We start from the raw sequence: 26857 nt of genomic DNA, 5'->3' as shown, positions 1-26857 counted from the left end.
CTGGGCCCAGAGCTATGCTGTTGTTCCTGGGATCTGCTGGAGCCCCTCTACCAGTTTAAAAGCCACAGCCCAAAATACCCCTATCACTAGGATCACTTTGGCCTTGACTTTCCTCTCCAATTCATCCTTTAGACCCCAGAACTTTTCAGTGTCCCATCCTCCTTCTTCCTGATCTTGCTGTCATTTACAGATACAGATTAACAGAGTTGGAAGGGACCTTGTAGGTCATTTAGTCCAACACACCACCCAAGAAGACTCTACACCATTTTTGACAGATGGCAGTCCAGTCTCTTCTTGAAAGCTTCCAGTTATGAAGTGCCCACAATTTCTGAAGGCAACTTCTGTTCCATTTGACACTGCTTCATCTATCCCCACCTCTGTCTTCTTCTCTATGACCTCTATGTCTGGTTCATTGGCCAGGACCTGCCTGTCTGCTTTGATCCGGAAGTCCCAGAGGATCTTAGCCCTGTTATTCTCTTTGTGTGGAATATCACAACTGGGTTTTAGAAGGCTTAGCCCATACAGTGTGCATATGTTCCTGTTCCAACTATTTGGTGGTGTCATTCAGTGTATGCTGTCCCTGCCTGCATCTTACACCCTGTCACTTATGTATTGGATTCTCTCTGAGGCTGGATGCAATATTGATGTGTGATCTATCCAATATATAATAGGGATCCATATCCATTGAGTTGGATACGTTTGTCAGTGATTCTATGGGCCAGGTCTCTCCACATCTTCTGATCTTGCACTATACTTTTGAGTTGTTTTATGTTCCAGCTGTTGTCACCTTTGGTAATGTCCAGCCATGGTATTTTTGGTGGCCTGGTTTCCTTTTACTCTTCCAAACATGATTGATTTCTCCAATTGCCAAAGTAAGTGAGACTCAATTTCATAATTTTCTTCCAGCAGCATACCTGGTGTTATATGCTCCAGTACTTGCTTGTCAGTCACATTTACTGTCCAAAAGGTTGTTTAATGTGTTATTTTAATCAGTAAGCATAGCACATCACAATACTGAGACCCAAGGAGAAATGTTTTAATACTCTAAATTATATTGTACCAAATCTGAAGGAATTTCACACAGGAACTAAAATGATGTGTCTTTGGACAGAGATGATTATAAAATACAAATAGTACTTAGACTAATTTATGACTTTACAACTTACAGCCCTCTCTAAGTGGTTTACAGAGTCAGCCTATTGCCCCCAACAATCTGGGTTCTCCTTTTATTCACCTCGGAAGGATGGAAGGCTGAGTCAAAATTGGTGAGACCCGAACTGGCAGCCGGTGATCAGCAGAAATCCTGCATTCTAACCACTGCACTACCAAATATTCCCATGATTTCCAATTATTTGAAGTAAAAGCCACTCTCTTATTTCACCATTGTTATGAAATCACATCAAATTAAAAAGTGGCCCAAAGGCAAAATAAATGTTACTACTTTACATATAAATCAGAGATTCTTGTGCCCCATTATATATTTTCTCTGATTCAGATCACGCCTGAATAGGATAATGTAGCATTTGGGGGAAAAGATACAAGCCAAGAGACCAGCCACAGAGGCCAAGATGGAGAAGATCTCCACAGGCACCCTTTGGTGCTCAGGTAGGTGGAGAGGAAGCTGATCCACACACTGCAAAATACAAGCATGCTAAAAGTAATGAACTTGGCTTCATTAAAACTATCAGACAATTTCCTAGCTAGAAATGCCACTGGGAAACTGATGAAGGACAAAAAACCCAGGTAGCCAAGGACAATGTAAAACATTAAAGCTGAGCTTTCCTTGCATTCCAAAATGATTTCTCCAAACAAGGAGTGGAAGTCCCAGCTGGGAAACGGAGGAAAGGTTGCCAACCAGGCGGCACAAAGAACTGCCTGGATCAGGGGACAGGCTAAGACAATGGAATTGGTCAGTGGTTTTCCTAATAATTTTCTTGACTTGTTCCCTGATCCAGAAGCACTACAGCAATGAGAAGTATTTGACTCAAGTTCACTGTTTTGTACTTCAACTCTGTTGATTATAATTGTTGTTGTTGTTGTTGTTGTTGTTGTTGTTGTTGTGTGTTAGTAGACATCGATACCTGGATATCCTCTTCCTATGACATGTCTATCAACTGATCCTGGAAGATCTGCTTTTGACATTTGCTCTATCTATTTGATTAGAAATGGTGCCTTCTGGACAAGGGACACATTGATAGCAGCAGACTTGCTGGCCCTCTGGAACTCTTCTCCTCTCTCCTGCCTGGCACCTTTTCATGCCACACCTGGCAAAGGGCACTTTCTAAAAGAGAAAGAGGAAATGCTTGAGATGGCATAAGCAAAGAACATGCTTCGTTGATTCTTCTCCACATTCCTATTTCAATCAAAGGAAAGTCTTCAAAATAAATGGTTCACCTGGGCTTCCCAGAAACCAATAACATTTCCTAGATGAATTGGGCAACCAGCATTCCTATCCTTTTCATGGATTCTGGAGATCGGAGCTGGATGCTGGAGATTTGAGGTTCAAAGTTTGTGACATTAAGTTACTGTTTTGATGAAACAGTAAATAATGAGGACCAACTGAACAGTGTGAGGGAAATGAATTTTTGGAGAAGTAGGAGGTGGTGAGCAAAATAAAAACAGGTGAAATGGGTTCTAATTGAGGCAATCTCGAACTGCTTTGGTACTTAGTAAGCTGGCAGCTCTAAAGATGCTCCCAAAATGGCTTCAGGGCTGACAGGACATATTCATGCTCCTTCATTTTGGGAGCATCTTCAGGGCTGCCATATGCTTTATTAAATTTTCTATGGCAACATAACAAGATATGCTTATTTTTATTAAGGCAATTATTCTTTCTTGAGGTTAGTAACAGTAGAAACAGGGAGAGTATCTTAAAGCTTCCTAGTTATGAATATCTGTGATTATATCATCAATGGCTTATACATACATATGGTATGAATTAAGTGTAGTGTTTGATTGAAAAAGGGCAGAAGGGGAAACAGAAATAAATCAAAGCAGTCTTCCTTAAGATTCATAGAGGAAGCATCTTCATAGAAGGTTCCTATAGAGTCAGCCCAGAGCATAATGGCAATCTTATAAATGGTTTCAACTCCTACCCTCGAAACGATGCAATTGAGCACTGCACACCAAGACAACTAGACATAAGAACAGTCTTTTTTCCTGAATGTCATCACTCTGCTAAACAAATAATTCCCTGAACACTGTCAAACTATTCACTAAGGCTGTGTTACTATTACTATTAGTTTTCTCATTGTTCCTATCATCCATTCCCTCCCACTTATGACTGCATGACTGTAACTTTGTTGCTTGTATCCTTATGATTTATATTGATTGATTATTTCCTGATTGCTTATTTGTACTCTATGACTATCAATGTGTTGTACCTTATGATTCTTGATGTATGTATCTGTCTTTTTATGTACACTGAGAGCATATGCACCAAACATAAATTCCTTGTGTGTCCAATCACACTTGGCCAATAAAGAATTCTATTCTATTCTATTCTATTCTATTCTATTCTATTCTATTCTATTCTATTCTATTCTATTCTACTCTACTCTACTCTACTCTACTCTACTCTACTCTACTCTACTCTACTCTATGCAAATACAATAGCAATGTTGGAAGGGACCTTGGAGGTCTTCTAGTCCAACCCCCTGCCTAGGCAGGAAACCAGAAATCAGATTGAAATGGTAATTTTCAGAAAAAGAAAGCCAATTCAGTATAATATTTTGTTGGAAAGAAGTTGGGGGGAGGAAATAAGTAAACTAAACCACTTGTCCATGAGATTCATGTAGGAAAGACCTTCCTAAAAGTTCTTCAAAGGTTTTCAAAGATTGTCTGAGTTTTATAAAGTGATCATTCCAGGTGGAGATATGAACCTCAGAGCAAAAGAGAACATAGAGCAAGATGACAATTCTGACAGATGCTTTAATGGTCCTAGTGGGCATATTTGGAGAACCACCTCAGTTTTCCTAAGGTTGTTTCTATGGATTAGCATGCTGTGAGACCCACCCCGTGTATTTCATTTGCAATGTTTTTCTAGTTGTGTGAAAGCAACTTCTGTCAACTTTAGCATACAGAAAACGACTCAACCTAGTCCAAAATTTATCAGATTTTTTATTTCTGCATCAAAGAATAAAGAATGGGTCTCTCTGGCCAGTGAAGTCACAAATCAGGGCAGGCGCTGTGACGAAAATAAATCCATAGAGGAGTGGGAGAGTGTTAGCAAAACAGAAACAGAGAAGGAATGTTTCATAATTGGCATATCAAAAGGCAACCTTCAAGTGTCTTAGCAATATTTATAGGAAAATGTAAGTCATGTCTTTCCTTTATTCAGGCAATCCCCCCCCCCCCCCCCTAGGAATACTAACTGTAGAGGTTTAGGAAAATAACTTGAGTTTTGGTCATTGTGAATATTTATGCTTACCTATTTTATTACTCATGCCTTTACATGAAATAGCCTGAAAATTATAGAGTGGAGTAGAGTAGAATCAAAAAGAACAGAACAGAACAGAACAGAATAGAAATAAAAATATCATTTTCTTCTGCTATCTGAAATGCATAAATATGTGTTCATCTTTTTCTCTGCAGGAGTTCCTGCATTATTTCTGGAGAGAATTCCTCCAGTGTGTATGTTAATCGTAAATATAGCCCAACCTAAGGTGATGAAAAGTCCTACCAATGGGGAGGCCTCAGAGGAGAAAAATGCCAAAGACAACCCAATGGTGAGTGCACCCATCCATCCCTTCACCTTCCAAGCCAAGCTCCAAGTATCTGAAACAGGGGTGGAAGAGGAAATTGAAGCAGTCGTGGACACCAGCTGCACGCAATATTTAATCAGCATATCGATTGTAAAGCAACTACGCATACACACAAAACCTCTAGCCTGTTCCATTCAGGTTGAGCAGGTAGAATGCTAATTAAGACACTTATATTCACTTTCATTTGTCATCTGGGGATGTTTTCTGCTGCTTCCCAGAGGCCAGGAACATCTGTGCTTCAGGAGATGAGCAGTTCTAGATAAAGGGGGGAGGGCTATGAAAGACAAGCCCACCTCAAGCTACTTATGCCAAACCTCTTCCAACAAAAGTTTTTAGCAGGTAGTAAAGACCAGCTATCATAGTTCAAAACTTTTGTGAAAGGGCTGAAAGAGGAGGAATATATCCATTGGAAAGTTGATAGGCCTAGGAATGAACTTGCAGGCCTCATGGAAACAAAGTTTTAAACTAACATAATTGCAAAATGAACCAGACACATTTCTAATGTGCTGACTTGCATGCTGCATTTGCTGCAAAGTACGTACCTGTACAGATATATATATATTTAGAGCAGGAAGAATGAGACGGTGGGAAATGAAGAACTGAAAATAACAAATGGCTGAGAGCTTCAAATAAATATGGGTGTTTACAGTAAGAAAGTAAGAAAGAACAAGGAAGTGAAACCATGGAATGTGTATGTCAGTAAAAAAAATGGTATAAGCAATAGCAATAGCAGTAGACTTATATACCGCTTCATAGGGCTTTCAGCCCTCTCTAAGCGGTTTACAGAGAGTCAGCATATTGCCCCCAACAATCTGGGTCCTCATTTTACCCACCTCGGAAGGATGGAAGGCTGAGTCAACCCTGAGCCGGTGAGATTTGAACCGCTGAACTGCTGATCTAGCAGTAGCCTGCAGTGCTGCATTTAACCACTGCGCCACCTTGAAGTGGCTTGAGATGAGAAGGGTGTCCTTTGCCCAATAGCAGTCCTTGTAGCAGTGCTGGGTTCCTACCAGTTCGGACTGGTTTGGCTGAACCGGTAGTGGTTTGGCAGACTGGATTGCTGGAACCGGTGACAATCCTGGCCTGCCATGCTCCTGAACTGGTTCTCCATCTTGTTTTTTGCTTCTGCACAGAACAATTTTTATTGCACTGTGCATGTACATGCAGTGCAAATTAAGGGTGTGCACACAATAAACCGGCAGTAGTGATTACCGGAATCCACCCCTGCTTTGTGGATCTGCTATTTGTCATTGGACCCCATAGCAATGGTTTGACATGCTAAGTTTTCTTTTGTTGTTATGTCTTCTGCTTCTTTCTTTTTTTCCAAATTGTTAGAAACAATAAACCTCTGATCTTAAAGTAAGATTTATTGTTTGTGGTTTACCTTTGTTTTAATCAGAATATTTTTATGACAGGGCCCAGTGCCATTGAGGTCTTCATAGGTAGCCATCGGAATCATAAACTGAGTGGGAGGAGACTTACTCCCTGTTTAAATACAGCAGCTGGAACCTTCACTTGCACTGATGACGTTACCCAGTTGGGTAATGAAATGTTTGCAAACAAATAGCCAAGCTCAGATTGCACCAAGGATTCCACCATTTTATTCCTGAAGCAAAATCTTTGAAGGGATGATGCTTAGTGCAAGATTTAGCCTGCAGACATCTTTAAGGGAGCCTTCCTGAATTGGTAGAAGTCTACCACTAGAAAAGCATAGGGAAGGACAGAGGGAACGGTGATCAGGGCTTCAGCTGGCTATCTGGCCTTGGTCTGACCATTGGCTTTCAAGAAGAGATTGGGCAGCCATTTGTCAGAAATGGTGTAGGGCAGGAGGTTGAACTAGATGGCATACAAGGTCCCTTCCAACTCTGTTAATCTACTAATTAACCAAATAATAATTGGGATTTTTTAGGGGGGTTTCATGATTCTGTGAAACTTAGGTTAGAACATCCTGACCTACCTCAGACAACTTCTTACATTAGCTAGAGATTTTTGTTTCTTACTATATTTTCTCTACAATTTAGATATGGCCTCAGCAGAATAATGTAGCATTTGGGGAAAAAGATAAAAGCCAAGAGAGCACCTCCAGAGGCCAAAATAGAGAAGATCTCCACAGCCACCATGGACTTCCCTTTGGTGCTCAGGTAGGTGGGGAGGAAGCTGATCCAAACACTGCAAAAGACCAGCATACTAAAAGTAATGAACTTGGCTTCATTAAAGCTATCAGGCAATTTCCTAGCTAGAAACGCCACTGAGAAACTGACAAGGGCCAAAAGACCTAGATAGGAGAGGACAGTGTAAAACATTACAGCTGAGCCTTGCTTACATTCCAAGATGATCTCTCTAAACAAGGAGTGGAAGTCCAAGTTAAGAAATGGAGGAGAGGTTATCAGCCAGGTGGCACAAAGAACTGCTTGTATCAGGGGACAGGCTATGACAATGGAGTTGGTCAGTGGTTTTCCCAAGAGTTTCCTTGTCTTGTTCCCTGGTTTGGTGGCCATGAAGGCTAGAACAACCATGACAGTTTTTGCCAACACAGAGGAAACCGCAAGGGAAAAGAGAATGGAAAAAGCAGACTGTTGGAAGAGACAGGTGATCTTCCCAGGTTGACCAATGAAGAGGAAGGAGCAGAGGAAGCAGAGCAGGAGGGAGACCAAGAGGATGTAGGTGAGATCTCGGTTGTTGGCCTTGACGATTGGTGTATTATGATGTTTATAGAAAATCAGCACAACTGCAGATGTGGTCACCCAGAGAAAAAGGGTGAGAGAAATTAAAGTGTATCCTAGTGTGTCTTGATAAGCAAGGAAGTGGATCTTCTTGGCAATACATTGGTCCTTGTCCTTGTTTGGATATTGGTCCTCTGGGCAGGGTTCACAGAGAGCTGCATCTGAAATCAAGAACATTTGTCTAAGGATTTCAGGGACATCTGCCATGAGATTATCCTTCCCGCAGAGATGATATGACTGTCCTCTTTCTGCTGTGGCAGAAAGAAAGGTCCACATTTGAAATCTGCTCTACCTGTCTGATTAGAAATGGTCCCTTCTGGACAAGCATCACACTGGTAGCAGCAAACCTGCTCGCCCTCTGGAACTCTTCTCCTCTCTCCTGCATGGCACCTCTTTCTGCCACACCTGGCAAAGGGGATAGTCTGAAAGAGAAAAGAGAATTTCTTGAGATGACCTAAGTAATGAACATACTTCATTAATTCATTTCCTAATTAAGAGGTTTTTGGTACTCTCTGATCTTGCTTGTTTTCTTGCCAATGTTTCATTACCCAAATTAGGTAACATCATCAGTGCTAAATGTTACCAGGAGAGAATCAATATTGACCTAACCTTACAACATTTCCTTCCTGCTCACCTTTGTGGCCCAGATGATGGCATCAGAGTTTATGGTGAACTCCTTGCCTGGGGTAGTCCTGGGATCTACTTTTCCAATTTTCATGGGCACAAAAGATTTATTGAGGAGGAAAACCCAGTTGAGAAGATCAAAATTAGCAGAACCCAGTCGATTTTCTGAAAAGAGATTTCATCTCCAGCACTGTTGTTAAACTGAACAGCCCTCAGATAATAAAGAATCTGAAAGAAAAGAAATATCAGAAATTGCAAAAATTAGTTGAAAGCATCACATGAACTATCATTGGCTGCTATCATTCATTGTTGGTATCAGCTTAGGAGATAGGGGCATGTCTGAAAATCTAGAGGAGTTCCATGAGTTCTGATCCATCAGGATTAAGACTTTAAAAAAAATCTTTCTCCATGAAAGAAGGGGTTCTATCATTGGGACTTTGGATCATGGCTTCTTCCACTTCAGTTTTACCAGAATTATCCCTCATACAAAGATTTTAATGCCATATTCCAAATTTCATTGTATGTTTTTGTTCCTGTGATATTTGGCTACATGCATTTTTAAATGTGTCCTTGGGCTCCAGGTCTTGTAAATGACAGATTAGGGGTCATTAAATCATTCCTTTCACAAATATATTAAAACCCCAACAACTTTCTCTTTATTCATAGTCAAAGACAGCAGAATGCAGGAAGCAGGTCTAACCAGGTGAGGCCATGTGGAAGGAAGCATCTGCCCTGGTTTCTCACTTCACTTTTCCAGAGAGATTAAACTTTTATCCTTTGATGCAAATAACCTTCTGATAAATCTCAAACCAGGAGCCCATTTGGATCCCATTGAGTCCTACTGTGTGTGCTGAGGTTGACAGAGGCTGTTTTCACACAACAAGTTGAACAATACAACAAATAGCAGACCAAACAAATGGGATGAAGTCAAAAGGGACGATAAGCCGTAGAAACATAAACCAGAGTTAAAAGGAATAGAGTCCAGTGGGCTCTTACAGGTGGGATTCAGGCACTGTACTGAGGGAAACAGAGTCAGTTCTGCAAATATACCCACTAGGACTTCAACTGACGTCATGAAGCATCTCACACAAATGCACACTATTGAAGACTGTGTGGAACAGAGGCGCCAGAGTCAACTGAGGTACTTTTAACAGCTTTTATTAACAGAACACCAGCACAGAAGGAGAACATCAACTTCAGCACCTTGCTCTGCTTGACAGCTATTTATACGGGAGATGTCCAGCAGAGCAACCAATAACCCTTTAAAAGCCTGCTTTTAGCCCGGCACGTCTTGACCAATAGGTGCAAGACTTTGGTTGCCAGGCTGTCAGTCGTAAGTTGAAGACCTGTGGCCGGTCTTAGGTCAAGGACCTAAGACTGGTCACAAGTTGAGCGCCTATTGGTCAAAATGCATCATGCTGTCAGTTGTAAGTTGAGGACTTGTGGCTGGTCGTAGATTGAGGATCTAAGACCTGTCACAAGTCAACGACTTCACACACACATAATTGTCATTTTGCTCTGGAATGACAAGTCCTCTCTGAAATGTCCACTCCTGGACACCCAAGAAAGACTTTCAGGGTTTTATAGGGAAATCTTTCCTCCATGGATCATTTCTCTCCTCTGCCCCCTTTCAAGAAACACTTAATTTGTATTATAGTTTGCAAATGCTCTTTTAATCTGTACTGAGATGGCAGCATATGGACATTGAATAGTGATTGAAGAAAGGCATATGGGAAGCTTCCTGTCTAAAGATCTGGGGACTGGATAAAAAGTCACAGAAATTACCTGCCATGACTGGACTTTTGAGATCCTCTTTCCAAGCCTCAGCAGGGCTAGTTGTGGTCCTGAATCATACGTTGTATGTAATGCATGTGCCAGAGCATAAACTGCATTGTAAATGTGGTAACTTTCTACTGTCATGCCTGTTTCAAATGCATACATTGGCAGATTCTTCATGTTCTCCTTTCCAGTACATGTTCTTTGCTGGGCTGGAGAAATTCCACCTGGTTTGTAGATCTTGCAGTTAAAGACAAATTCCCACCATGGAGGGAGAAAGACGTCCCCTTGTGGGTTGAAAGGGTCTAGAGACAGTAGGAAATGGGTGAATTCTGAGATGTCCCCAGTGTGGTCCCTAAAATGCAAAGATCCATGGAAGGGATTTATACCTTTCAATATGTCTTGAGATCCCATCATACTAACTTTCCAATGGGAAGTTATGATCCAAACTTTGCAAAATGTTGTCTTTGTCCATCGTTCATGAACATCCATTACCACCAGTACATTTGTAATACTATTAGAATCTCCAAAGAGAATAATTACTTCAGCTTTTGACCAAGTCTTGAAAATATGAAAAAAATGCAACTTTGTAGAAACAAGAAAATCAAATTTCAACTTTTCAGTGAAGGCCAGGCAGATCTCCTTCTCCTTCAGCATCGGCATCAGGGATGAGATGAAACGTTCTCCACTGTCATCTTCAGAAGCTATAAGCCCAACCCAGTTCCACTGGAAATGCAGAAGCAGCTGGACTAAACCCACATACTGAGGAGATTCCTTGGGATTAATCTGGAAGAAGGAAGGATAAACTCTTCTCTCTCCCTGAGAGAACTCAAAGCCAACACCAAGCTGAAGAAAAAGAGATTCTTTTTTCAAAGACAAAGTAAAGTATTATGCTGACTTTAGGAGTCACCACTGTGTGGCTTTTGTTCCATCCGTCAGGCTGACACACTCTAAGTGCTAGGTTTAATAGCAATAGCAATAGCACTTAGATTTATATACTGCCTAACAGTGCTTTACAGAGTCAGTATATTGCCCCTAACAATTTGGGTACTCATTTTACCCATCTTGGATACTTACCTTGAGCCTGTTGGGATTTTACTGACAAATTACAGGGAGCCGGCAGCCAGGAGAAGTAGCCTGCGGTTCTGCACTTTAACCACTGTGCCACTGAGCTTTAAGCATCTTCCCTTCTCAGGAAGAACCATCGGTTACACATTTTGACTGATTGTGATATGTCAGAAGAGGAGAAACCATCAATCTGATGTAGAGAATAAATGGCACTAAAAGAATGGCTACCCTTTCATGAAGCATAACCTAAGAATCACAAGCTCATGATTTGTCCCCCCCACACACATATCTTTACTTTCATGTTTGGGTTCTCTGTGTGCTTCTGATCTTTGTCTACTCCATAACTGTATCTAAAGAGGCCGTCTTACCTGTGGGACCTTGAAGATGCTGAAGATGGAGGCCATCTGCTTTGAGGATTTGGAGTTATCACCTCCAATGACAGAGAGCAGAGGGTCCTGCCTGTCACATTTGTAACCCGGAATCATTTGGCCTCTTGTGGAGAACAGGGAGAGGCTGACTAAGAAAATCTCCCTCTCAATCTGGTGATTGTCATAAATGTGGAAGCCAAGGGTGATGTTGGGGAGGAGAACCAGATCCTTGTTGACCTCTGTGACTGCAAACACCAAGGCCAGAAACTGCTGGTATTTCTTGGGCCTGACTCTATGGTGAGAAAAACATTGAGGAACATTACAGGAAATTTCACATATGCTGTTGGAATTTGTCTTGTCTTTTGTGTTGTTCTTTGGAGCAACACTCAAGTTTCATTGGCTTTGGATTTTTAAAAAGAATTTTCCTTAATTAAACTGTCCATCCCAATCACAGATATTTTAATACCCTTCTATCATTCCTCCCTTCCTTACTTGCTCCAGTGACTGTAATCCTTTGCAATTTGTCCTCTAGCAGGTAATCAATTTTGTTCTCTCCTGGACAAGTTTCTTCAGGACAAGTAACCATTGCTGAGGCCAAACCTCCCTGGGGGAAGGGGGTCACAGCATAGATTTCTTAAAAGCCATTGTTTATGAGCACTACTGATTTCAAAACTGAGTTTTGCTTTTGTATTTTTTATTATTTTATTTTATTTAGGAAATTTATTTGCCAACACTTGTATCCAATGACGCGTATCTCATACTGGATAAGGATTTTTATTTGACTTTTTCACCATGACATTCTATCCAAATTAATAACTAGAGCATCACAATTTCTAAGATGTTGTGCCTCCTCATTTTTTATGCTTCTCCATTTCATCAGGTGGAATTCTGGAAAGATTAAGGATTCTATCCTCTATTGAAAAAAGTGCAAAGATTTATCTAGGACATTGCAAACCTTATCAGGACCAGTATTTCTAAAAGGAGTTCCTGAATCCCAAAGAAAGCAAACATTCATTCTGTATCTTTTGCCTCCATGTAAAACTTACAGAATTGGTAAACGATGCTGGAATGGGTCTTTCTGAAAATGTAGGCTGTTGAAGGATACAACAATGGTTGCCAGCGGCAAATTCCCACCAATAATGAGATTACCAGGCCTGTAATAGTCCTCCAGAATCTGCAAAGACCTTGTCAACACACATACAGTTTGCATCCTCTTAGCAGAAGTTGGAGGCAGGAGCCAGAAGAGCAGCAGCAGCAGCAGGAGAGGCAGCCCAGTCATTCTTCTCACCTTCCCTCCTAGATCAGAAATCTAGATTTGTGCTTAAGGTGAATTGCAGGTAGCAATTGAAATCTCATCACAGCTTTAGCACAAGAGAGGCAGGCCAATCCACCTGGATGGCTTTGTGACAAATTTATATCAACCATCCTTCCCCTTGTAAGTGTTTTGACTGTGATCAAAGGCAAAGATAAGGGCAGCTGAGTCTCATTAAACCCAGGAGTGAGTTCTTTGCAAGAGAAGGTGAGGTGACACATCCAGTTTTTTAAAGCTGTTGTTCTCTCGGAAGGTTTTTGTGAATAGAAACCCACAGGGAATAAGAATTGTGGCTTCACAGATGATTGCAAAGAAGAGCAATTGTCCTACCCAATTATTCTTAGATTGGTTTGCATACCAGAAAGGGAAAAACATGTTTGTGTGACTTCTTCTAATCCCCAGAGATGGACTTGAGCATGAACTGAAGTTGGATATTTTGACTTATATGCAACTGAGCCCCTGTAAAAAAGATGGAATTTCAATAGAGAATTGTAGCTCAGGGTTAAAGTGAGGGGTTCTTGATGCTGTCTGACATTGTGTAAGCTCCTGTCACACAAGCTTTCCCAGGAAAGCAGAACTCTTGAAACAAAAAACATTTCAAAAGGAACTTTTATTGGAAGACAGTGATAGCAGAGAGAGTGTAAGCAGAATCTGAATTTCCAGTGCCAAAGCGTTAGGTTAAACTGCTGTCTCCCAATGTCCAGTTCAACTGTGAGCAAATCCCAAGGTGCGAAGATGTTGTGAGAATTTCAGGCTGAGAAGGTGATAACAGGTGCCATGATCTTACTTTTCCAGTGGTGAGAAAAAAGAGATGGCCAGAGGCACATTCTTCCCCTCCTCCCATTTCCCCAAAAGGTACATCAAGCCAGGAAAGGAACAAAGGAAAATCCCATAAAAAGAATCCCCTAAGCTTCCCCCCCACACACACAGACCAGAATGGAAGCTTCCTGAGAGAGATCTACAGGACCTGACACATTGCTGGTTTCCTGGCAGACATTTCATGACCAACTAGGTAACATAATCAGTGCTAGAAAGTGGGGGTCCATTCTCATTTTGTATTCTAGGACAGAGTTTCTGGCTTTGTGAATGGGGGGGGGGGAGAATTGGGGATGGTTCACACAAGTGGCCACATGAGGCTATATGCTATGATTGGTTGCTGTGGGTGTTGTGATTTACCTTATGATGCTCCTGTTTGCCTGACAATAGAATATGAATATGGAATATGGAGACTAGAGACTAGAGAATAGAACAGAACAGAACAGAACAGAAGAGTTGAAAGGAACTATGTAGATCATCGAGTCTGTTTTCTTCTCTGTGTTTTGTATACTGTTTGATTTACCTCATAATTCTCCTGTGTTCCTGACTATCTTGTCAGTTAATGCATGAGGCAATCTATGCCCCTGTTTGCCTGACACTAGAATAGAAATAATAGAACTAGAAATAGAAAAGAATAGGAATAGAATAATAGAGTTGAAAGGTACCTTGTAGGTCATCTAGTCCAACCCTCCCACCCAAGCATGAGACCCTACACCATTTCTGACAAATTGTAGGCCAATATCTTCTTGAAAGCCTCCAGTGATGAAGGTCCAACAACTTCTGAAGGCAACTTCAGTTCCATGGGTTGATTGTTCTCACTGTCAGGAAATTTCTCTTTATTTCCAGGTTGAATCTCTCCTTCATCATTTCCGTCCATTATTCCTTGTCTGGTCTTATGACTTCATTTGGACATCTGCTGTGCATTCCTTGACAGTGGGGCTGTTTTGATTATTTGGTTTTTTGTTCTGCCTTCTGGTCCACTTCATCCACATCTTCCTCCTCGCTGCTCTCTGAGTCGCTCTGCACATTCTTTTCCATCTACAACAGAGGAAAAGAGAGGTCACCTCTTCAACCCTGCTTGGATGGAGTCCATCAGAGAGCAAAAATCCATTTGGGGACTCACAACTGGCCTTTTGCATGGGAGATAGAACCCAAGGGCCATGCTATGTTTTGCATGGGATAGAGGCAAGCACATGGCTCTTTAGAATAAAGCGCTTCAAAATGTTTAAGAGGTCATTGTTAAAGGCAACTTTGTAGAATGAAAACGTATATAACATGTTTTATGGATGGTACTTACCACCGACTAGGTTAGCTAAAATGTTTAAAAATATGTCTAGCAAATGGTGGAAATGGAATTAAAAAAACAGGCACATAAAAACTAGATTAGATGATTGGAAAGCATGTCGTTTTTAAACCTGAAGTATTTTTATTAGATATAAAATCAGGTAAACCTGATAAGAAAAGTGTGTGTTTCATATTGCACGTCTTGACAGCAGTGAGGATTGTATTTGCGCAATGCTGGAAAAATGAAGAAACACCAGGAGAAGAAGAGATAATTAAGAAGATACTAGAATGTGCAGAAATGGACAGACTGATGTTAAAAACAAAACAGAAAGAAGATACAGAATATTATCCAACCTGGAATCTGTTTTATCAGTGGTTGGAAAAAAGAGACGGAGATTAAGAACGTAACATGAATTGTTAAGCAAATTAAACACCCAGACAACACAATATGTATTAAGCACTAAGAAATGTAATTAATTAAAAAAAACAAATTAAAAAATGTTCAAGAGGCATTGAGCTCGAACCTCCTGCAAAGTTGAGATATCCACATTACAGGGGTGATATGCTACCGGTAGGAAATGCTATCATTCATGCAAACTGAAATTGCTACCGGTTTGGGCTAACCTGTATTTTCGATGATCAGCTGTGCTGTGTGATTTATATTCTCTTGAAAGCCAGATATCCTGCTTTATAGTGAGTCTAAGTCATGTGGCACAGCTGTTCCCTCCCCCTGGCTGTTGTACTGACCTTTGCAGACTCAGAAAGGACTTCTTAGTCCTCCTTTTTCAGCACTGCGTGGTAGCACTGATATCTCTTCCAAAACCCAATCCAATGGTCATTCTCCTCTCCCAAAGCTTTGGGGTTGAGGGTCTCAGTAGGACTCCCACTTAAACACAGCCAGTGTCTTTCTGGGTTGTATATTTTTTTTTGGGGGGGGGTCATTTTCTATCATGAGAAGAGGGGCCTGCAAATGCATGAATGCAATCACGTCAACCAAGCAGGGCCTCTTTCACTCCCACTGAATTCCCTCCTGCCAAAAGCCCTCTTAAATGACAGCCATGGCACTTAGACTTCTATACCACTCCACTGTGCTTGAAGGCCCTCTCTAAGCAGTTTACAGAGTCAGCCTATTGTCACAAACCCCCCCCCCCAACAATTGGGGTCCTCATTTTTACTGGCCTCGGAAGGATGTCAACCTTGAGCCTGGTGAGAATTGAACTACCAGATTCAGTTCAGGGCAAGTAGCCCTGGCACACAATACTGCATTCTAATCACTGTACCTATGTGGCTCATACATCTGGACAGAGAATATTTTACAGAACAAAATAGAGTGGACATCTGCCCTGTAGAGTTTATAATCTACAATTCAAACTGGGGAAAATTAAAGAGAAGAGTGAGTATCAGCAGGACCAAGCAATCTTGCATCAGACTCAACACAGATTGAAAATGAAATTGGAGCAGGGTTAAACCAAAGTAACGGAGGGTCTTCCCCCTGTCTCCCCAACATGTGCCTTCTGTTCCCACTTTCCCCAGTGCCGAGTGCCCAGTTTCTGCCCAGTTTCTGCCCTTACCTTGCCATGGATCAGGAACCTGTAAATCTTGCGGAGGATCAGGCAAGACCAGGAAACAGTGAGAAGATACACAAGGAATAGGAGGATGTTGAAGAAGTAGTAGCCAAAATACAGCTGGTGGAGCTCCGCAAAATAGTAATATGTATTGTAGAGAACCCTTGAGGAGGGAGAGGGGATGGAAAAAGAAAGAGGAAAATGGTTATCTCCTTCGTATTTTTCAAGGCTGAGATAATCAATCCAGTTAGGAATTCAGAATAGCCATTAGGGCTTCAAAAAAAGATGATCTGAACAGCTTTAGTCAACATTGATTAAGATTGAAGTATTTTAATAGAGAATAACAAATGGTTACCTCCCAACTCTGGAAGTTTGATGGGTGACATGCAGGTTGAAACTTCTACTTGTTTATAACAGTTACAAGCTGAGATAGAACATAGAATGATAGACTTGGAAAATACCTTTGGGGTCATCTAGCCCAACCCCTGCTCAAACAGGATGTTCTAGACCATTTCAGACAAATGCCCATCCAGTCTCTTTGTGAAAGCCTCCAGTGAAGGAGCACCCACAACATCTGAAATCAAGTTGTTCCATTGGTTGATTGCTTTCACTGTTAGGAAATTTCTCCTTAGTTCCAGGATGCTTGTCTCCTTAGTTAGTTCCCATCCTTCATTTTGTGCCTTGTCTTTTGGTGCTTTGGAAAACAGTTTGCCCCTCCCCCCCATCTTTGTAGGAGCCCCTTGGATATTGGAAGACTGCTATCATTTCACCCACTAGTCCTTCTTTTCTCTAGACAAGACATACACAATTTCTATAACTGTTCCTCATATATTTTAACCTCAGTCCCCTAATCATCGTTGTTCCTCTTCTCTGCACTCTTTCCAGAGCTTCAACATCTTGTTTATATTGTGGTGACCAAAACTGGATGCCGTGTTCCAAGTACAGCTGTATGAAGGCTTTGTAAAGTGGTACTAACAAAGCATTAGTACAGCCACACTTGGCTATAGTTCTGGTCATCACAATATAAAAAAGATGTCCTCAGATGTGAGGGCAAATGTCAACAAAAGATGCCACTGCAATTGTGCCTTTTCCCCATGCGTTCCCAAAACGTACTTGTAAGGAAAAACGATGCCACGAGCAAAGAGGAAGCCCACTGCGAAAAGGATAAAGAGTGTGTCGAAGGCTTTCCGCCACTTCAAGTACTTACACATCATTGCGCTCTGGGGAAAAAGAGAGAAAAAGAAGCAGAAATTGTTGATGTCTATGGAGATTCTCGGCCATCCAGGTCCCGCTTGTACCAAAGGTGCTTTTTCAAGAGGCAACTGGACTTCCTAGTTTTTCTTTGAAGATGTTTTGCTTCTCATCAAAGAAGCTTCTTTATCTCTGACTGGATGGTGAGGAATGGAAATATTTATACTCCTTGCAGACAGCTGGTCATTTGCATCCTTTTAGTGAGTCATTGGGGCCACTTGGAGGTTGTGTACTTGGTTGCAACCAAGGAGGCTCCACACACATTTGCATTACTCAGGTGACTCTTGCTCAATAGTAGTAACTGTGAGGGGGATCCTGGAGTCCCAGTGCTCAATCATTTAAATAGGAGCCAGCCGTGTGCAGCAGCTGCCAAAAAAAGCCAACACAGTTCTAGGCTGCATTAACAGAGGGATAGAATCAAGATCACATGAAGTGTTAATACCATTTTATAATGCCTTAGTAAGGCCACACTTGGAATACTGCATCCAGTTTTGGTTGCCATGATGTAAAAAAGATGTTGAGACCCTAGAAAGAGTGCAGAGAAGAGCAACAAAGATGCTTAGGGGACTGGAGGCTAAAACATATGAAGAATGATTGCTGGAACTGGGTATGTCTAGTCTGATGAAACGAAGGACTAGGAGTGACATGATAACAGTATATCAATATCTCAGGGGTTGCCACAAAAAAGAGGGAGTCAAACTCTTCTCCAAAAGACCTGAGGACAGGACAAGAAGCAATGGATGGAAACAAATGAAGGAGAGAAGCAACCTAGAACTAAGGAGAAATTTCCTGACTGTTAGAACAGTTAATCAGTGGAACAACTTGCCTCCAGAAATTGTGAATGCTCCAACACTGGAAGTTTTAAAGAAGAGATTGGATAGTCATTTGTCTGAAGCGGTGTAAGGTTTCCTGTCTAAGCAGGGGGTTGGACTAGAAGACCTCCTTTCAACTCTGTGATTCTATTTTCTGTAATGTATAAACAGAGATTTTGTTTGGGGGGTTGGGTGGGGTAAAATCTGGCGATCCATTTTATTTCCTCTGACAAAATTTGCAATAAAGAAAGAATGACTAATCTGGACCATGAGGACAGAGATAAGGTTGGAAGTGGGCTTAACTACTCTCTAAAAGAATGCAAATGACCAGCCGTCTGCAAGGAGCATAAATTCTTCTTGCCTTTCCAATCTTCCCAAGAAAGCAGGACTCTTGAAACTGCAGTTGTTCCAAAAGGAGCTTTTATTGGAAAGTTTGTGATAACAAGAGATCTAGGCAAGAACTGAAGCTTCTTACTTAAAACCAGCTACCATATTTTTTGGAGTATAAGATGCACTGGAGTATAAGATGCACAAAGATTTTGAAGAGGCAAATAAAAAAAGTTTTTGCACTTTGTAGACACCCTTCCCCCAACAACAGCTTCTTTTTTGCAAAAACGGGCCCGTTTTTTGTCAAAAAAAGGGCATACATAGCCTTTAGGAGGTTTATGGAGTGCTCCTGGGGGCTTGAAAACAAGCAAAAAAAAGTTCCATTTTTTGCTCATTTCTGCCCTCCACAGCCCCCAGGAGCACTCTGGAAGCCTCCTAAAGGCTCTGCACGGCCATGTTTGCAAAGAGAGCAGGTTTTGGGAGGCCAAAAATGCTGTATTCAGTGTATAAGATGCACTCAGATTTTCACCCTCTTTTTTGAGGGAAAAAGGTGTGTCGTATACTCTGAAAAATGCAGTATTTAAAGTAATGTTAACCAACCCCCTCCCACACTACATTCTTTCAGGGAAACATATACTTCATATCCAGATCTCTCCATTCCTCCCCACTAACTTCCACCAAAATCCCAGCCTCCCAGTAGAAATATCTGGGACCCGACACTTTTACTCCCCACCATCCAGTCCAACCTGAAGAACTTTTATGGATGAGAAGCAAAACATCTTCAAAGAAAAAAAACTAGGAAGTCCAGTTGCCTCTTGAAAAAGCCTCTTTGGGACAGAAACTGCTGAGTGGCTGAGGGTCCTGTTGTGAGAACACTTGACCATCAGAATATGATGGCAAATTTCTGTGGGTTTAAGCTGCAGCAGCACCTGTATTCCATCTCCCGGTGGGATCCTGGGAATTGTAGTTTGCAGAATATGAAAATGCTAAAGAGAAACCTGGATGCAGACCAGCTTGCAAGCAAAGCCTGATGGGAAAATATTAGTCCCCCACAAGTGAGCGTTAGCTCATTTCCAAACATTTTGTGTTGAATACAGAACAATCATGCTTTCCCACTCTTCCTTCCTGTCTTCTTTCTTTCTTTCATTCGTTCTTTCATTCTTTCTTTCTTTCTTTCTTTTTTCCTTCCTTCCTTCCTCCTTCCTTCCCTTCCTTTTCCCCTTCCCCTTCCCCCTTCCAGCAAACAGGTATCTGGCTGCTGCTGGGTGGAGGAAGGTAGCAAAGGATTGTGAGACTGGCTGGGAAACTGTCACAGAAAATTGAAAATGAAGATCATATGATCTCATTAGCAATACACCAGCAGCCAGGAACACCGAAGGAGGCACAACGTTATTGCTCCCAGATTTTGAGTTCATTCCATATGTTAGCCCATTTGAGATACACTGGTTCAAAAATCATTTCCCTATGATGCAGTTAAAAGTCATAACAACAATAATTTTTGTCACATATAAAATTTGTGTCTTAGGATGCACCAAACCAGCACTCTTGCTTTGTTCTGTTTTACTTTTCCTCTACGTTTGATTGATTGTGGAGTGTTCAAATGAACTACCTGAGCTGCCATGGCCAGATGGGCTGCTGCATAAATTAATTGAAAGGCATAAATGCTGGTAACACACCGAAAGGAAGACAACCATTTCCTTCTGGAATCTGAATGGGGCTTCCTGATCAGCTGGTCCGCTTCTATTCTGCCAGAGTTCACTCACCTTGTATTTGACATCAAAAGGAATTGTCATAACCGCGGACAGGTAGTAGGAGAACTGCATGAGGTAGTAGCCAAAAAGGCTCAGCTGGAGAGGCTGCAATGCATAAATGGACAAATGGTGTCATGTAATCCCAACTCTCAGCTTCCAAAGTGAAGACAATATTGTCAGGGTTCCAAATAGCATCCAAAAATAAATCCAATCCAAGGCAAAGTATTGCTCAAAGTTCCAATTTATTAAGAGAGCCATGTTGGCACATCTGGGAAAACTCAAATCTGAAAGCTTTCCAGTTTCCACCCATTATTTGGAAGTTCAAGATCTTGCCCCCAGGCCTACAAGTCCATCACATGGTCCAATCTCCCACTGCCATGCTGGCAGTTCCACCCATCTAGTTCCAGTCAGGTGAAGAGGTGCAAGACAAAGGATGACCTTGGCTTTCTAGAAAGAATTTTGTTATGGCTACATAGCATCTCACTCCTTACAATCCCCCCTCCCATTTTCCCACAATAGAAAATACATAGTAGAATAATAGAACGTGTGGAAGGCCAAATATCCAAAAGAAAAGATGGCTGCAGTCCTGGCAAATATCCTAGTACTGTGTTCATGGTGGTTGGAGAATTCTAGGAGTTGAAGTCCACATGTCTTAAAGTTGTCAAGTTTGGGAAATGCTATCCTAGAGAGTCCTCATAAGCATGGGGCTTCTCTTAATATTTCATGACTGAGAAGGACCTATCCAGGCCCATTTCTCTTTGTCCTGCCCTCAGGTGCTGTAGAGAATAAATCTTCCCCATGATGGTCCTTCTAGTCCTCGTAGACAGTTAACAAGTCTCCCATCATTCTTCTCTTCATTAGCCTAACCATACATACAGTAGTTCCATTAGTCATTCATCATGCAATTTATCCTCTGCACTCCATATCATCTTTGTTGCTCTCCTCTCACTTTTTCTAGGGCCTCAGCATCTTTTGGCATCATGGTAACCAGACTTGGACGAGGTATCCCAAATGTTAGCAATTCCCCCAATCTTAGTGTCATTCAGAAATTTGATGAGCACCCCTTCCATCTCCTCATCTAGGTCATTTATAAGGAAGTTGAAGAGCACTGTGGCCAAGGCAATATTTTGAGGTATTTTGCATGCTTCTATCTAGACATGGTTCCATTGAGGATCACTTGCTGAGTGTGGTTGGCCAGCTAACTGCAAATCCATCTGGTGGTGATGCTGTCTATTCCACATTTTTCTATCTTACCAAGTAGGAGGTGATGGTCTACTTTATCAAATGCCTTGCTATATCCACAGCATTTCTTTGGTCCACTGATTTAGTCATTTTATCAAAGAAGGCAATAAAAGGGTTGTTTGGCATAATTCATCTTCAACAAGCCCATGATGATTTCTCATAATCAGTTTATTCATTTCTATATGTTCACAAATCTTCTGCATGAATATCCTTTCCAGAGTTTTCCCAGAAACTGATATTAAACTGATTGGTCTCTGGTAAAGATGGATGCAAAGAAGGAATTAAGCATTTCTGCTTTCTCCCAACTGCCCATCCTGTTTTCCACAACTTCACCCATTAGTGGACTGACCAGTTCCTTGAGTCTTGTGTTGCTCCCTACAATAAATATTTTTGTTATTGTTAGCATTTGTTGTAACTCTTAATTAATTGTGAAACCTGGCCTTCCTGAGTAAATCCTTGCAGATTTGGGCTACTTGCTGGTATTCTAATTGTATGCCTCCTTTTCATTATTATTTTTTGCACTTGTCCAATTTGTCTCTCATTTTGTCAGAGAGTTCTTTGTTCAACCATACTAATCTCATTTTGAGCCTCTTGTTTCTTTTTCTGTGTCTCATTGTTTTTGTTCGGACCTTTTTATCTTGTTTTTCTGAATTTCCCAAGCATCCTGAATTGATTTTCACTCTAAAATTCCCATTCATGGAATCCTTCCTATTGTCCTTCTTAGTTTGTTAAAATCAGTTCACTAGTCTTTGTTCTATTACCTGTGCCTGCTCAGACCAGTTGCTCTAACATCTGTAGTTATGAAAACCTTTGAAAGGCTAGTGATGTCCCACTTGAAAACCATCACAGATCTGCTGTTAGACCCCCTGCAATTAGTAAATAGATTGACAAATGATGCTGTTAATATAGCTCTGCACTACATTCTACAACATCTTGAATCACCAAAGACCTACGCAAGGGTCCTCTTTGTAGACTTTAGTTCAGCATTCAATAACATCATACCAGACATTCTTCTAACTAAATTTAATCAGCCAGCGATACATGAACACATTTGTAAGTGGATCGCAAGCTTCCTAACAGACAGGAAGCAGCAGATGAAGCTAGGCAAAATCAAATCAGATACTTCTACAATTAGCACAGGAGCCCCTTAGGGTTCCGTGTTCTCACCACTTCTCTTCTCTCTAAATACCAATGACTGCATCTCAAACAATGCATCTGTTAAACTGTTGAAGTCTGCAGATGATACAGGTCTCATTCGAGACAACAATGAAACCGCTTACAGATTGGAGGTTGAACAACTAGCCTCGTGGTGGGACCGAAACAATCTGGAACTGAACACACTAAAAACGATAGAAATGGTGGTAGACGTTAGGAGAAACTTTCCCATACTACCATCTCTTACAATACTAGACAAAACAGTATCAACAGTAGAGACCTTCAAATTCTTAAGTTCTATATATCTCAAGACCTAAAATGAATACCTAACATAAAAAATGTCATCAAAAAAGCCTAATAAGGAATGTTCTTTCTGCACCAACTCAGGGAAGCTCAAACTGCCCAAGGAGCTACTGATACAGTTCTACAGAGGAATCATTGACTCTCTCATCTGCACCTCTATAACTGTGTGGTTTGGCTCTGCAACCAAACAAGGCAGACACAGACTTCAGAGGAGAATCAGAACTGAAGAAAAAAGAATTACTGCCAACCTGCCTTCCATTGAGGACTTGTACACTGCACCAGTCAAAAAGAGGGCCGTGTAAATATTTACAGACCCCTAACATCCTGGACATAAATGGTTTCCACTCCTACCCTCAAAACGATTCTATAGAGCACTGCACACCAAGACAAGTAGACACAAGAACTGTCAAACTATTCACTAAGGCTGCATTAATATTACTATTAGTCTTCTCATTGTTCTTATCACCCATCTCCTCCCACTTATGAATGCAGGACTGTAACTTGTGGCTTGTATCCTTACGATTTATATTGATATTGATTGTTTCCTGATTGCTTATTTTTACCCTATGACTGCCATTAACTGTTATACCTTATGATTCTGGACAAATGTATCTTGTCTTTTGATGTACACTGAGAGCATATGCACCAAAGACAAATTCCTTGTGTGTCCAATCACAATAAAGAATTCTGTTCTGTTCTGTTCTGTTCTGTTCTGTTCTATTCTATTCCATTCCATTCCATTCCATTCCATTCCATTCTCATCCCTATTAATTGTTATATATCTTGAAACATAAACTATGAAAATGAATTAAACTATAAAATATCCCTTTCAACAACATCATTTTCATCCTTGACTTCTGTATGTGCTTCTGTTCTTTGTCTACTTCATATTCAGTGGATCCCCCTTACCTGTGGGACCTTGTAGATGCTGAAGAGGGAGGTCATCTGCATTGAGGATTTGGGGTTGTCACCCCCAATGACAGAGAGCAGAGGGTCCTGCCTGTCACATTTATAACCAGGAACCATTTGGCCCCATGTGGAGAGAAAGGAGAGGCTGATTAAAGAAATCATCCTCTCAAACTGATTATTGTCACAAATCTGGAAGCCAAGTGTGATGTTGGGGAGGAGAACCAAATCTTTGTTGATCTGTGTGACAGCAAACACTAAAGCAAATATCTGCTGGTATCTCTTGGGTATGGGTCTATAGTAAAGAAAACATTGGGAACATTACAGGGAAAAATGTGCCAGCAGTTTAAATTTGCCTAGCCATATTTGATACTGTTTGGAATAACAAATCTCAGATTTTATTGAGGTTTTTTTTAAATAGCTGCTCTTGGATTAAAATTGTATGGCTTAGTGACAAAGGAGAAAGGCAAGCTGTTCCATTGGTTGATTGCTCTCACCATTTTCAAATTTCTTCCTTTTAAAAAGTTGTTTCTCTCCTTGTTAGTTTCCAAACATTGTTTCTAATCTTGGGAAATAGTTTGCTGCCCTTGTCCTTGTAGGAGCCCTTCAAATATCAGAACAATGCTATCATGCGCTCCCCTAGCCCTGCATTTCAATAAACTAGACATAACCCAATTCCTGTAACTGTTCTTCATACATTTCAGCATCCAGGATCCTAATCATCTTTGTTCAGTTCAGTTCAGTTCAGTTTATTGTATTTGTATGCTGCCCTTTCCCCCCGAAGGGGGACTCAGGGCGGCTCACAACTCGAACCGGGGAAGGGGGATACAGACAAAATTTAAAAAACAAACATAACAATATATAATTTAAAAACTCACAACAGTCATACCATTCAAGACGGGGGAAACAGCTCTTTAGCCCCAGGCCTGTCGGAGCAGCCAGGTTTTGAGGGCTTTGCGGAAGGCCTGGAGGGTGGTGAGGGTTCGAATCTCCATGGGGAGTTCGTTCCAGAGGGTCGGAGCAGCCACAGTGAAGGCTCTCCTCCGGGTAGTCGCCAGTCGACACTGGCCGGCGGATGGAATTCGGAGGAGGCCTAATCTGTGGGATCTAATGGGTCTAGTGGAGGTAATTGGCAGCAGGCAGTCTCTCTTGTGGCTCTTATCTGCATGCTTTCCAAAATCTCAAAGTCTTTTTTTCTTATTGTCATGATCAGAACTGGTCACCACAATACAAATTATTGCAATACCACAAAAATAGAAAGCTTTTCTTTGAGTTTTCGACTATGCTTTTCTGTCCAAGTTAACATCATGTCAACTTTGTTTTAGGCCAGGACAGTTTCAAATGTGTTGTTCCTTCCTCAGTTTTGTATATGGTCTATCATCTTCCTGATATCGAGTTGTAGAATGATTGAGAATTCTTGCCTGTTTTATGATCATAGACAGAAACTACACCAGGATATTACAAAAGTAGACCAAGGATTTCTGAAAGGAATCCCTGAATCCAGAACACAGGAAACAATTCATGCATCTTTCCCTGCCAGGCAAAACTTACAAAATTTCATAACTAAGCTCGAATTGTTCTTTCTGAAAGGCAGGGTTAATGGAGGACACAATAGTTGCCAGGTGTAAATTCCCACCAATAATGTGATCACCAGGCCTATAATAGTGCTGTTTTCCTGTAGGCTTGAACAAATTCCTCAACACACATATGGTTTTCCTCCCCTTAGCAGCAGTTGGAGGCAAGAGGCAGAAGAGCAGCAGCAGGAGAGGCAACCCAGTCATTCTTGTCCCTCTTAAATCAGAAGTCAAGATTCAGGCAGAAGCTGAATTGCAGGCATGAGCAAAGAGACAAGTGAGGACAGCCGAGTCTCAACAAACCTAAGAATGAGCTCTTTTCAAGACAAGGTGACAAATCCTGCCCCTACTGGAGGATTTTGGAACATGTTTTCAAAGCAGGTTTTATCCTGGAATAATTTGGGGGACAGAAATCCAGAGAGATACATTAACAACTACTCTTCTGATAATTGCAAAGAAGAGGAAATCTATCCACTCAGCAACATATTTTATTTACACATCAGAATGGGAAAATATGTTTGTGTCTCTTGTTGTTAATCCTTAGTGCAGATAGACTCGAGAGTCAAGGTGAAGTTGGGTATTTGTCCTACATGAAATTGAGCCCCTGGAAACATGATGGAGTTTGGCCTGAGCCATAGTTTGTTTGGATAGTATTGAGTGCTAATGAGGCCTAGTGGCACAAGGAAATCAGTTGTATTCTAGTAAGTTTGAGGAATCATGCCAAAATTTATATGAAACAACTCTTTTACTTATATTTGTTAGGGGGTGAAATTAAAAATTGATTTCTCCAATAGAAGTAGGTAGGTAGGAAGATCTCTCAAGATGTTATGATAATTTAACAGAAAGAGTAAGAGAGTTGGAAGGGACCTTGTAGGTCATCTAGTCCAACCTCCTGTCCATTTAAACTATTTGGAGCCAGAAAATTTGTTCTACTATGTTTTGCAGTCCAAACAATGTTCTGAAGGTTTTGTCCTAGTGCCTGAATGTTGTTGGATATAAAGAAACTCTCATATTTAATCCTAGAAAAAACCAGAACATGCTTGCCCCCCCTCCCCCCATATTGGGACATAGTGTCAGGCCTGTAGTCATGTTCCTTTTAGGATCTTTGGCCTGCCTGTCACACTTTCTATTATTTCACTATGCTGTTTCATTAGTGTAGTAATTAGGAGGAGGGAATAGAAAGAAGTAGAATTATGGAATGTGTTGTTGTCATTCCTTTCTAGAAGCCAAGGTCATC

At 41.2% G+C, this 26857-nt stretch overlaps 1 protein-coding gene across 1 annotated transcript; it reads right to left on the bottom strand.

Annotated features, from left to right (window-relative positions):
• Nucleotides 1-6742: 6742 nt before the first annotated feature.
• Nucleotides 6743-11908, bottom strand: LOC116507043 (vomeronasal type-2 receptor 26-like). Its single transcript, XM_032214971.1, has 5 exons — nt 11815-11908; nt 11323-11567; nt 9896-10612; nt 7779-7860; nt 6743-7647 (listed from the first exon to the last, which is right to left on the bottom strand). Exons 1-5 carry the CDS (start codon nt 11906-11908, stop codon nt 6743-6745), a joined length of 2043 nt encoding a protein of 680 aa, XP_032070862.1.
• Nucleotides 11909-26857: the final 14949 nt, after the last annotated feature.

This window comes from Thamnophis elegans, chromosome 1, assembly GCF_009769535.1.
Source record: "Thamnophis elegans isolate rThaEle1 chromosome 1, rThaEle1.pri, whole genome shotgun sequence".
Taxonomy (NCBI): Eukaryota; Metazoa; Chordata; class Lepidosauria; order Squamata; family Colubridae; genus Thamnophis; species Thamnophis elegans.
The sequence above is the reverse complement of the archived record's forward strand: the minus strand, read 5'-3'. Positions and strand labels throughout refer to the sequence as shown.